At 47.6% G+C, this 13,842-nt stretch overlaps 1 protein-coding gene across 1 annotated transcript; it reads left to right on the top strand.

Annotated features, from left to right (window-relative positions):
- The first annotated feature begins 8,979 nt into the window (after positions 1–8,979).
- On the top strand, positions 8,980–13,358 carry LOC119397274 (uncharacterized). Its single transcript, XM_049416511.1, has 2 exons — positions 8,980–10,454; positions 12,789–13,358. Exons 1-2 carry the CDS (start codon positions 9,279–9,281, stop codon positions 13,356–13,358), a joined length of 1,746 nt encoding a protein of 581 aa, XP_049272468.1. The 5' UTR covers positions 8,980–9,278.
- The last annotated feature ends 484 nt before the right edge of the window (positions 13,359–13,842 follow it).

The following is a 13,842-nucleotide window of genomic DNA, read 5'->3' as shown; positions in this document are numbered from 1 at the left end:
AAGACTTACGGTAACCTGGCCAGGTTTGAAACAGGATTTATTACGCTACGCGCGTTCCTGTACATTTTGTCAAAAGGCGAAACCACGTGGTGGTTTACCGCTAGGAACAATGCAATCAGTTGCGCGTACGTTTCCATGGCATATTGCTGCATCTGATGTAATCCCATGAGCCCGCGGCGAAACCACTATCTGATTTTGCGACTGACCATTTCACGAAATGGTTCCAATTATTTATTTTGTTCAAGCTCATTTCGCAGAAAGTGTGGCCTGCCTTCGCTAAACCTCCATGAGGTGCGGATTTCCAGCCCAGCTGATCACGGACAACGCGACGCACTTCACCAACGAGGTGTTCACGGATTCCTGTAAAGCCCTGGGAATTCGTCACAAGGGCACGTCTGACTACCACCCGCAACGGTAAGCCGAAACATTAAGTCTGCTATCCGCCCTGTTCATACAGAAGCACGGTTCTCTTACTAAAACATCTCGTGGGGGTCGGGAAATGTTCCAGATAACTGGAAGTGCAGTCGCATAGTTGCGCTGCTTAAACCGGGGAAGTGCCCTAATGAACTTTCATCCTACCGGCCGATCGCCTAAGCCAGTTGCGTTGGCAATGTGAAGGAACGGATGGTCTCGTCGAGGTTAGAGTGGCTCTTACAGAGCAATAATTTCTTTACTGAATTCATGAATGGCTTCACGAGATGGCGATCAGCCATTGACGGTGTCGTCTACTTGGTCTCCCATATTGAACAGGAAAGATGTCAACGCAGATTAGTGGGCTCAACTTTTCTTGATATAAAGGGCACCTACGACAATGTCTTGCATTATGCCATCCTTGATGCGCTAAAGGATTTAGACATCGGTGACCGACTGTATGCATGGATCGCGAGATACCTTAGCGGCCGTGCCGTGTATATATCGAGAAGTGTTGGAGATACCGATCGTTGTAATATCCGCGGGGTTCCCAAGGGGGTGTTCTCAGTCCGACTCTCTTCAACATCACGTTGATTGGACTTGCTGCTCAACTTCTTGACATGGTGAAGGTTAGCACATACGCCCGCGACATCTGCATATGGGCGTCTGGAGCTAGACGTCCACACTTGCGTGCTCGACTGCAACGTGCCGTGACCATCACAACAAGGTGCCTACGGGGACAAGGTCTCGCACTATCAACTGAAAAATGCACACTGCTTGTATTTACACGTAAGAAAATAACAAGGTACACTATAATCGTGAATGGGAGCGAGATTCCTGCGGTAGCGCAACATAAATTCCTTGGTGTCATCATCGACCGGAATCTACCGAGGCCGAAACACGTCGCTGCTATGAAGTCAAAGCTGAAATGGTTTGTCCACGTTCTTTGGTTCTTGGCAGGAGCAAAATGGGGCCCGTCGGCGGCTTTTCACCTACAAGTGTACCAATGTTTATTCGTAGGATATTTACGATAGAGCATCCCTTGTTCTTAAACATGAAACCTAGTTGTGTGAACACGCTAGAAAGCATCCAAGTTCAAGGGTTGCGCACTTGCTTGTGCCTGCCACGCTGCATATCAAACAATGGAACTATCGCCTAAGCTCGGGCTTGTCCCATGAATGTATATAGGCTCTGCGAGCCCCTTCGAGTCCATCTTCGCTTTTTGACCCGACACAGGCAACATCCCCTATCAGCCCTCACTGCTACCCAACCCGACTGCTGTTATTGATGAGCTCTATCGCGGCACGAGAACAATATACCATCAAGATTCTCTCCAACGTATATTCCTGGGACACCTCCGTGGGTTCTCCCTAGACCGTTTGTTAGGCTTCAGATACCCGTGATTACGAAGAAGTCCCTGGTACCATCCATCGGCCTAAAGCGACTTACCCTCCTGCACGTTTATACAATGTATGGCGGTGCGGCACACGTATACACTAATGGATCTACCACGTCATGTGCTTCCGCCGCAACCTTTGTCATTTCGCAAATGACCATCGCTCGAAGTTTCAAGTTAAATCACAAGACCACATCAACTGCCGCGGAACTTGTTGCTATTCGGGAGGCAATACGATTCCTTTCCGCAGAGCCCGCTCGTAGATGGACGATATTCTGCGATGCCAAAGCTGCTCTTCAAACCATCGATTGCATCATCAGACAAGGCCCGTATCATACGTTATCAATAGAAATTGAAGAGCTTCTTGGGAATGCTACGAAAAATGGATATCATGTAGCATTCCAGTGGATGCCCGCTCACTGTGGCATGATGAAGAGGCTGACGCCGAAGCTAAAACAGCTTTACATAATACCCCGGAGGTATGCATTGCGTTTTCGCGAACAGGCACTAATGCCTTACTTCGGCGAGTAATGCACAACTCCACCTTAGAGCATTGGAACAGACCAGAACGCCGGCACAAGCGGCTTCGTTATTGGGACCCAGAAAAGAAGTTCCGTGTGCCTCACAGGCTGAAGCGAAAGATCACATGCATGATTCACCGCATTCATATTGGTGTGGCATTCACAAGAGGCTATGCCCATTCTATCGGCTGCAGCGACACAGGTCCCGATTGTGGTCATTGTCAGTTACCAGAAACACTGGAACATATATTTTGCGCCTGTCCAGCGCACGCACGAGAACGTCAGAAACTGATCTCCTCCATTGGGCAATATCATAGTAGACCATTAACCGATGAAGTTGTGTTAGGTCCTTGGCCTGACGTCAGCAGCTCAAGTGTGGTTATAGAAGCAGTCGTAGCTTTCTTACAAGCCACTGAACTGGATGAACTGGATGCCCCAGCGTCACGGAACTATATTATTATCTCCCTAGCTTACCATCGTCATTTATCAATATTTCGCCCCCCGTACCCCCTCCCCAGTGTAGTGTAGGAGGCCAAAGCAAACTATAGCTCAGGCGGACCTCTCTGCCTTTCGGTAAACAAATCCTCTCTCTATCTCTCTCTATCATCGTCGCGCATACAGAATGTCACAAAGACTGCAATCTCAAACTAGCAGAGATAGCGCTTGCAGCTAAAACGACAGTGAATTGCTCAGCAAGTTTCACTTCTGCTCTACTGAACTTGAGCAAACAATTGAGTTTCCCGCAGGAGAGTGCTTTGACATGTGCAACCAGTTCTCTGAGACCCTACGCAAAGTTTGCAGGTAAGCCGAGACACAGGTTGACTGACGCTGTACAACATGCCAAACAGCACCTGGATGTGCATGGAACAGGCAGGACAGTACCATAAGCGTGGGCAGAACATTAGCTTTAAGGTTGGGCACTCGGTGTTGAAGCGGACACACCCACTCAGCGACGCCTCGAAAGGTTTTGCAGCTTCCCTAGCTAACAGGTGGGACGAACCATATAGAATCACCCAAAAATCCCGGCTTTAGTACATGTTGAAAGACTGCTTGAATAATCAGGTGTGTGGCACTATTCATGTCTCAGACCTGAAACACTTTTATGCACAACAAGGTGCGCGAAAGGATCCATATATTTCTCACCAGTGCTTGCCCACCCAGCCACCGACACCACCAAGCAAGTGGTATAACTTGCGTCCTCGGAGAGGAAAAGAAGAGGGGTTTGGGAAGATGACGCCCATTTCGTCACCTGAGTTGTATTTTGTTTTACAGTGAAAGCTGTTATGATATCAGAACAAGGGCCGTTTTTGGCGCCGTAGTTGTCCGCCGCCGCCGGTGTCCGTAACCAATATCGCTCGAAATGAACAAAAACGAAATAAGAAAAAAAATCACAGCATATCCACGGAGTGAATGATGATGAGTGGGCGAAGCTGCGGAGGTTCATCGGTAAACCGTGAATCTTCCGTGAATTCTGCCCAGTACATCATCACCGACGTGAGATCGGGCGCGTTTATACTAAAGATTCGATGAGTTATGACGACTTGCAGCTCACTTTAATTTTACATGTACGCTGTGAATTTTAATTGTTTAGAAAACCATTGCTTTAGAAAACATCTGGCGTCTTTCGTTAAGCAGCTGGCGTCTTTTGGTTTTGCTTTAGAAACATCTGGCGTTCTTTCGTTTTGCTTTTACAAAATATCTGGCGTCTTTCGTTGGTTTATTTCATCAATCAACGGCGTTTTGAACAAAATTTTTATTGTTTATTCACGCGCAGGAGAAATCTCACCAGGCACTACCTTGGAGGTAAGCAATGGCTGCTAATGGGAATGAGAGACAGAAGAAGTCGGCTTTTAGCTAACACTTACACTTCTGCTTCTACTAACGTTTCCTACTGGAACATGCCAATGGCTGCTAATGGGAAATGAGAGACAGAAGAATTCGGCTTTTAGTTAACGCGCACGCTGCGAATTTTTTATTGTTCAACAACGCACAGGAAAAATCTCCCACCGGCACCACCTTGGAGGTTAAAGCGTAAGACTGGTTACGCACTACGACTACGACTACTACGACTACGACTACGAGGGACGAACGGGTGCCGCCTTAAGGAGCTTCGCCCCTAAAATTACAGGTTGGAACGAGGTTCAAACCTGGGCCCTCTGCGTTGGAGCCCAGTGTTCTACTCTGAGCCATGCCGGTGCTTGAAACTGCTTTGCAAAAAGACCTTACACAGGCTTCATATCGAGAAGGAACCACATTACCATATGTATTGTAGCGTGGTAAAAGAGCAAAATAAGAACCAAGCCTGACACAACGCCGATTCTGTAACCAGGCGTCAAACAATGCGAATTGCGCAACGAGTGGTTTGTTGAATGCTTCCAACCCATTACAAACGGCTCTTTCATAATTATTCATCGTCCCGAGCCACAGCATCAACAAAGTGCACGTATGTCTTACAGGTGTTTAGGTTTCTCTGCAGAATGACGAAAAATTGCCTAGTGGCTGCTCCCTACTTCACAAAAATTACGATTTATAGCGTAGTGGGTTCCTCGCAAGTGCACTTCTGTTGGTTGCCAAGGAAGCCCATAAGCCTCCCATGATCCATTTCCTCAGTCTCAATAAAGTTAATTCCCTCTTTCTCACGTTAGAGTATGTTATAAAGCGTGGTGGGAGAGTGAAATAACGACCGGGCATCACACAATGCGAATTACGTAACTAGTGGGTCCTTTAAAGCTTCCAACTTGTGATGCAGAACTATCGGTAAGTTGACTATCGATAGTATCGATACTTCTTTAGGGGCGAAGCTCCTTAAGCCGGCACCCGTTCGTCCGTTGTAGTCGTAGTCGTAGTAGTCGTAGTGCGTAACCAGTCTTACGCTTTGACCTCCAAGGTGGTGCCGGTGGGAGATTTTTCCTGTGCGTTGTTGAACAATAAAAAATTCGCAGCGTGCGCGTTAACTAAAAGCCGAATTCTTCTGTTTCTCATTCCCCATTAGCAGCCATTGGCATGTTCCAGTAGGAAACGTTAGTAGAAGTAGAAGTGTAAGCGTTAGCTATAAGCCGACTTCTTCTGTCTCTCATTCCCATTAGCAGCCATTGTTTACCTCCAAGGTAGTGCCTGGTGAGATTTCTCCTGTGCGTGATTAAACAATAAAAAGTTTGTTCAAAACGCCGTTGATTGATGAAATAAACCAACGAAAGACGCCAGATGTATTGTAAAAGCAAAACGAAAGAACGCCAGATGTTTCTAAAGCAAAACGAAAAGACGCCAGCTGCTTAACGAAAGACGCGAGACGTTTTCTTAAGCAGTGGTTTTCTAAACAATGAACATTCACAGCGTACATGTAGAATTAAAGTGAGCTGCAAGTCGTCATAACTCATCGAACCTTTAGTATAAACGCGCCGGATCTCACGTCGGTGATGATGTACTGGGCAGAATTCACGGAAGATGCACAGTTTACCGATTAACATCCGCAGCTTCGCCCACTCATCATCATTCACTCCGTGGATATGCTGTGATTTTTTGAAACTATCGATAGTGTAGACAAACTATTGATAGTACTACTAGCGACAAACTTTCGATAGTGCAATCGGGGGTACCATGGTTAATATTAGTAGCGATATTACTGCCACGCGTCTGTATTGATTTGTTTTGATGTAATCGGGTTTCACCCACAAAGACTGTTAGGAACGTTTGACGCAGACCGAGCCGTAATATTAGCGAAACTTCACAATTCTTTGAGATCATTCTATTAGGCTTACGCGCCGAACGCGGATAGTAAAGTATATTTGAGAGCTTACGCGAACACCAGCGATAACGCTCGAAGGTTTGATGACTGATGCATAGAGGACGACGCGTTCCACCGATGATCAGATTACTCGATGGCCGACGACTGTTCTTGCCGCTATCAGTGCGCAGTCTGTACCGCTTGTATCTTGAGTTTTGATTTTCTGGGCACAAGATCGCCCAAATAAACAGCTCCGTATTTCCCAGTCTTGTTGCAGCATCATTCACCGTCACAACCACGGGACAATGCTATCAATAGTTGTGTGAATAATGATGCTGTTGCGGTCCGGCCATATTGCAAAAATATTTGCGATAGCCTATTATCAGCTTCGCTTAATTTATGAGCAATTCTTGGCGAAAGAAATAAATTATTTTTGCAGGGAAAACGGCGGACTATGCCCATCAATAAATTAATAAATTCACACCCAAAAGCAGCCAGTTGCACCATGCAATTAACAAACCTTGTTTATGATATTTTTTCTATTCTGAAATCATAAAATGCAATATAACTTTAAAGCCGCGCAGTTGCACTGCATGTAACGCCTTCCTTCCCGCTACAGCTGAATAGGTTGACTTTATGACCATGTGTCAGCGAAGCACTCAGGCGAAGAACAGAAGCATGTCAACTTTAGCCTGCTCCTCCGGCTGCACTATGTACACGCGTGCGGGAAACCAAGTTTATTCTGTAATGAGGTTGTGATGTTGATTTTATACTATCCATAGTACCATTGAATTTTTTAATATCGATAACACTATCGACAGTATTATTTACCATCGACAGCTCGATAGTGACTCGGCTATCGATAGTATCGATAGTACCATCGGTAGTTCTGCACCACTACTTCCAACCCACTACAAAAGGCTCAGTCATAATTCTTCATCGTCATCAGCCGTCAAATCAAGAAACTGCACATTATTTGGTACCTCGCTTCTCCGCAGAATGACGAGTAATGTCGTGGTGGGTGCTTCTCAACTTCACAAAAATTGTGATTTGTGGCGTAGTAGTTACGTTGCTAGTGTACTTGTATTAGTATCTGCAAGGGAGTTCATAACGGGCTCTAGAAATGCGGCGCTTCGAGCATTCGCTGCGACTGTGCTGCACATTCCGCGCAGGCCTGACGTTTTTTTCACAGTACCGTTTTCCACTAAATCTTGGGGCGAGGAAATATTTGTAAGCCCTCCCAATGTACACTGATGTTCTGTTCGCCCTATTGTTCGGGGCGGAAGTGCATATACTTTTGTTGGTGTCGAGAAGCAAATGGTTATTGTGGTTTTTGTTCTGGCTACACTTTAGCGCCTCTGCGCGCGGGCCTTGTTGACCATACTCCGGTCCCTACCCCATCGTTTTGAGGGGGGGTGAAGTATGAGCACCACGAACTCTAGCTATCGAGCGATAGCGCCCCGTGTTGCGCAGTGGCAGTGCGCATGGCCCACCTGCACGCCTTAAAAGGGGAAGCCTGTGCGCTGCCCGAGGAGAGGTGCCTTGGCTCTCAGGAAGGACGGACGCTGCCACCAGGGCTGGCCGATTACTGCTGCCGGAAATCATTGTCGCCGCCTCGCTGTCTCGTGTCCCTGGACCAACCACCGCCGTATGCATCGTAGCGTTACATAAATCATCGTTTGTTGGGATACGAAGCTTCCGCCATCCTTGCTTTAACTGTGGACGGGACGCAGCAAGCCCAGTACCCAAACAGTTAATTCATGAGTTTGCGCTATACATATCAGCAAAGAGTGCATTTATAAGGGCAGTGTAAGAGGAAATCAGACAGTGCAAACGCTGTCATAGAAGCCAAATGTTACAAGGCATACCTCACTTAAGTCATCCTGAAAATCCTCCATGAAAGGTCGGTTTAAATCCCAGCGTTTGTATTCCTATGCAAAATAGCTTTACTTATAACCTGCACAATCAATTGTGCTATAAAAATAAATTGTCTTTCAATTTTATCCTTTAAGCAAACGACTAAAAGGTAAGGACAATATTCGGAATGGTGCCGATTAATTGTCTGCTACGAACTCGTGTCCAAACAAGGAGAAGGGCCTACCTAAAGAAGCACCGATAGCCATTGGCAACCCAAGCTCAAGTTTACGGCGCAACGACAGCGCCGCGCTGCGGCTCTGGAGAGCAGCTCTGGCGAAAGTGGGGGCAGGCACAGCCGGCTCAGCCTGTTTGTCAGCAGCGGGAACACGCGCTCGCGCGCATTGCTCAGTCTGTGCGGAGAACAGCAGCGCCTTGCCGACAGCTTCGCATGCTGGACCCAAGGAGGGCTGGACCGAGAGGCTTGCTGTGCGAAGCTGCATTTACGCGCTGGCCGAAGCGACCCCGCGGTAGCGAGGTCCGAAGTATTGCTGTGTCGTGTCCTGCCACAACAGTGCAGACAACACCAAGGCACGCGATTCACGTGTGAAACTATCGGTTCCCGGACATGTCGCACGAGAAAAAAATCACAGCATATCCACGGAGTGAATGATGATGAGTGGGCGAAGCTGCGGAGGTTCATAGGTAAACCGTGAATCTTCCGTGAATTATGCCCAGTACATCATCACCGACGTAAGATCGGGCGCGTTTATACTAAAGGTTCGATGAGCTATGACGACTTGCAGCTCACTTTAATTTTACATGTATGCTGTGAATTTTCATTGTCTGGAAAACCATTGCTTTAGAAAAAACCTGGCGTCTTTCGTTAAGCAGCTGGCGTCTCTTCGTTTTGCTTTAGAAACACCTGGCTTTCTTTCGTTTCGCTTTTAGAAAACATCTGGCGTCTTTCGTTGGTTTATTTCATCAATCAACGGCGTTTTGAACAAAATTTTTATTGTTTAATCACGCATAGGAGAAATCTCACCAGGCACTACCTTGGAGGTAAATGTCGTAGCGTAAGCTTAGCGTGACGTCTTTTGTGATAACCTGTGACGTCACAGCATTCTTTTGTATAAGAACAAGTCGTTCTCGGCAATAAAGCAGTTGCCTTTCTGCTCCTGGATCGTTGTCGTTCGCATGCGTTATCTCAACTGGCGACGAGGATGGGATTGCCGTAACCTGGCCTACTGGACACCATCAACGAGGATGTCGCGGTTCGACGAGGCCACGCTACTACCGGGGGCGCCGCTACCATAAGGCCAACAACGGATCCGAAAGCCAATCAAGTAACATTTACTTCTTCTACCAAGCCATGTCCCGCCTCGGCAAGCTAGACGAGTACGACCCTAAAGGTCAAAACTTCGAATCCTATGTCGAACGATTTGAGCATTACGTCAGGGCAAACGAGATAGCTGACGAGAAGAAATTGTCCGTTTTCTTGACAGTAATTGGTGCAGAAGCGTATGAAGTTCTCAAGAACTTAGTTGTTCCATTACTGCCCGGAGACAAGACCTTCGCGGAAGTAAAAGAGCTCTTGCAAAGCCACTACAGCCCGAAGACGTCTGTAATTGCAGAAAGGTGCAAATTCAACCGCCGAGTGCAACTTGACCACGAAAGTGTCGAAGATTTCGTGGTAGAGTTGAAGCATCTAGCCAGAAAATGTGACTTCGGGGAATTTCTCCGGGACGCCCTACGCGACAGATTGGTAGCCGGGATTCGAAGTGAAGAGACTCAGAAGGCGTTGTTCACGGCGGACGCACTCACCTTCGAAAGGGCATGCAAAATAGCTCTTGACAGTGAACTGGCTGCGAAACAAACAGCCACAATACAAGCAGGAAGTCGGGCAGAGAACATAAACGCAGTGAAAATGAAAGCTAACGAGCACCAGCGCAGCGACCGGGACCAAGCGAAGGCTAAAAGTGCGACGCGAAACAAGGCTAAGAAACAAAAATGTTACCGCTGTGGCAAGATGCATGCGCCAGAAAGTTGCTGGTATAAAAACTACTCGTGCAAGCTATGTTCAGAAGTTGGACACCTTCAAAACATGTGTCGGGCGAGCAGAAGCGAGCTGAAGGCACATGCAGTAATGGAATCGTCAGAAGACGAGGAGCACACTCTGTACAACTGCGCTGAGCAACTCGGTACAGTCGACACATCTGTGAAGAACGGTTACGTGGTGACTGTAAATGTGGAGGGACAGAAAGTGTCAATGCAGGTGGACACGGGGGCCGCAGTGACAGTTGTACCTGAAAGTGTGTACAAAGAAAGGTTTTCGCATGTGAATTGTGAACCAAGTCAGATTGTTCTAAAGACGTACACAGGCGAGAAAATGGATGTCGTAGGGCAATGTAATGTAACCGCGATCTATGAAGGGCAGAGGGCGGTTTTACCAATCGTTATCGTCAAAGAACATGAGCGCGAGTTACCTGTATTGCTAGGACGAACCTGGCTTAATAAGCTTCGGCTGAATTGGAAATCGCTTTGCAGTGTACGCACCGAAGACAGAGTAGATAAGATTCGCGCGAAGTTTCCAAACGTGTTTTCACAATCGCTTGGTGCCATCAGGAACTTCGAGGCGCAAGTTGTCTTGCAACCTGGTTGTACGCCGGTGTTTTGTAAAGCACGCTCACTTCCTTTTTCTTTGCGCGAACAAGCGGGAAAACGCCTTGCTGAGCTTGAAAGCCAAGGCGTTATCACGCCTGTGAGTAAAAGCGATTGGGCAACTCCACTGGTTGTGGTCCCAAAGAAGCAAGGTGACCAAATACGCCTCTGTGGTGATTACAAAATCACTGTAAATCCTGTACTTAAAGTGGACCACTACCCACTACCACAGCCAGAGGAATTGTTCACAGCAATTTGTGGAGGCAAGGTATTTTGTGTCTTAGATTTGTCATCGGCATACCAACAAATGGTGCTGAGCGAAGAATCAAGACATATTCTGACAGTTAACACGCATAAGGGACTCTATCGGTATAACAGACTTCCTTATGGAATAGCCAGTGCCCCTGCTTTGTTTCAGAGCATGATGGATAAGGTATTGCTTGGTATTCCAAATGTGGGTTGTTATATTGATGATGTCATAGTTGCAGGCCAGAACGTGGACGATTGCCAAAAAACTCTCGAGCGGGTGCTGGGCAAGCTTTCGGAGTATAACATTATGTTAAAGCTGGAAAAATGCAAGTTTATCCAAGATTCTGTCTCATACCTTGGACACAAGGTAAGCGCCGATGGCATCTACCCGACAGAAGAGAAAGTGAAGGCAATCCTGCACGCTCCTGAACCAACAAATGTAACAGAATTAAGGGCATACTTAGGGCTGCTCAATTTTTACAGCAAATTTATGAAGAATGTGTCATCTGTGGCAGAACCAATGTACCGGTTGTTGCGGAAGGGAGAGCGATGGCTGTGGACGAAGCAGTGCAGTAAGGCTTTCAAAGAGACTAAGCATCTGCTTGCAAATAGCCGTGCTCTTACCTACTACGACGCACACAAGCCGCTCGGGTTGCAATGTGATGCGTCTGCGTACGGCGTTGGAGCGGTTATTTTTCACGTGCTGCCGGAAGGAGAAGAGCGTCCGATAGCTTTTGCTTCGCGAACCCTGACGTCAGCCGAGAAAAATTACGCGCAATGTGAAAGAGAGGCCCTAGCGCTTATTTTTGGACTTAAAAAGTTCCACAAGTTTCTTTTTGGTAGAAAGTTTATGTTGTACACGGACCATCAGCCACTCGTAAGCATCTTGGGACAGAACAAAGCAACCCCGTCGCAAGCAGCTGCCAAACTGCAAAGATGGTCCTTAATAATGTCAGCGTACCAGTATACGCTTAAGTATCGCAAAGGGACTGAAATCGAAGTGGCTGATGCTCTGTCTCGTCTACCTGTACCATCTTGTCCCAAGTCTGAGGGTGCGGAATGCCTTTCTGTGTTTGAAAGCACTCCGTTGAACTCTTCTCACGTAGCTAAAGCCACTGCACGTGATGGAAAACTGTGTAGAGTGGTCGAGTACACGCGGTATGGCTGGCCTTCAGAAGTGCCTAACGAACTCCAGCCGTACTATGTTAGACGTTTAGAACTATCACTCGAGCAAGGTTGCGTCACGTGGGGCACAAGGGTGATCGTGCCCGAGGCATTGCGATCAGCTGTGTTGTCTTTGCTGCATGAGGACCATCCAGGCACCTCAAGGATGAAAATGCTGGCGAGAGGCTTCATTTGGTGGCCAGGCCTAGATAAAGCAGTAGAGGACTACGTACGAACCTGTCGGGTTTGTCAAGTCGTGCAACCAGCCATGCAGCCTGTACCACTACACCCTTGGCCTTATCCGTCCAAGGTTTGGCAAAGGCTGCATGTTGACTTTGCCATGAAAGGACAGTTTAACTTCCTAGTCTTAGTTGATGCCTATTCTAAGTGGGTTGAAGTATGGCTTATGAACTCGACCACCACAAGTCAAATGGTTTCCAAACTTCGAAATGTCTTCGCGGCGTACGGATTTCCCGACGAAATCGTGAGTGATAATGGGCCGCAATTTGTATCACAAGAGTTCGAGCACTTCTTAGCTAAAAATAACATAAAACATACAAGAACGCCGCCCTATCACCCAATTTCGAACGGGGCAGCCGAACGTCTGGTGCAGACAACAAAGCGCGCATTGCTGAAGCAGTTGTTATCAGATGTCGCACACAACAGAGAATCGGTGCAAACCGGGTTAGACAGCTTCTTGATGAGCTATCGAAACACACCACATAGTGTGACAGGAAGCACTCCTGCACAGCTCTTCTTAAAACGGCAACCTAAGACCAAGTTGTCATTCCTGAAACCCGATTTTCAGCAAGATATGTTCAACAAACAGCTGAACAACAAGTGGCAGAAAGATAAGCACCGGGGTACTGAACGTGGATTCCTCGTGGGGGACAAAGTGTTTGTCAAATGCGTTCGTGGTGAAAATGTGGCTTGGACAGACGGCGTAGTTGCGCAGATTGTGAGCCCAGTGACATATCTGGTGAATGTGGCGGGCGAAGTGCGCTTTGTGCATGCTGACCACTTGCGTCACTCCTTTGCGAGACCTGTCTCAGCTGAATCATTGCAGCTACTTCCCGACAGGATGCGCCTGGCCGAGCCGCAGCAACCGCCAGATACAGATCCCGTCGTCACCCCTACAGGGCTCCCGACGACCACCGCACAACCCATGGAATCCGCATTGCAGAACACTATGCAGAGTCCAACTTCCAGGGCATCAACCGACTCGCCGACTACAGCACCAACTACGACTTCCCACCAGGACACATCCCCAGCAGAGCAGAGCACAGAAGTTCCAAGCAAGCCCGAAGCCATGCTTCGACGAAGCGGCCGTGCGCGACGTCCGCCGGATCGGTTTGGATATGAGGACCTTAGGAAGTGAAGTGCGGGCTTAAACTAAGTGGGAAGGAATGTCGTAGCGTAAGCTTAGCGTGACGTCTTTTGTGATAACCTGTGACGTCACAGCATTCTTTTGTATAAGAACAAGTCGTTCTCGGCAATAAAGCAGTTGCCTTTCTGCTCCTGGATCGTTGTCGTTCGCATGCGTTATCTCAGTAAACAATGGCTGCTAATGGGAATGAGAGACAGAAGAAGTCGGCTCTTAGCTAACACTTACACTTCTACTTCTACTAACGTTTCCTACTGGAACATGTCAATGGCTGCTAATGGGGAATGAGAGACAGAAGAATTCGGCTTTTAGTTAACGCGCACGCTGCGAATTTTTTATTGTTCAAAAACGCACAAGAAAAATCTCCCACCGACACCACCTTGGAGGTCAAGACCTGGTACTAGCGTTACGACTGGTTACGCACTACTACGACTACGAGGGACGAACGGGTGCCGCCTTAAGGAGCTTCGCCCCTAAA

This window comes from Rhipicephalus sanguineus, chromosome 6 (assembly GCF_013339695.2).
Source record: "Rhipicephalus sanguineus isolate Rsan-2018 chromosome 6, BIME_Rsan_1.4, whole genome shotgun sequence".
Taxonomy (NCBI): Eukaryota; Metazoa; Arthropoda; class Arachnida; order Ixodida; family Ixodidae; genus Rhipicephalus; species Rhipicephalus sanguineus.
The sequence above is the reverse complement of the archived record's forward strand: the minus strand, read 5'-3'. Positions and strand labels throughout refer to the sequence as shown.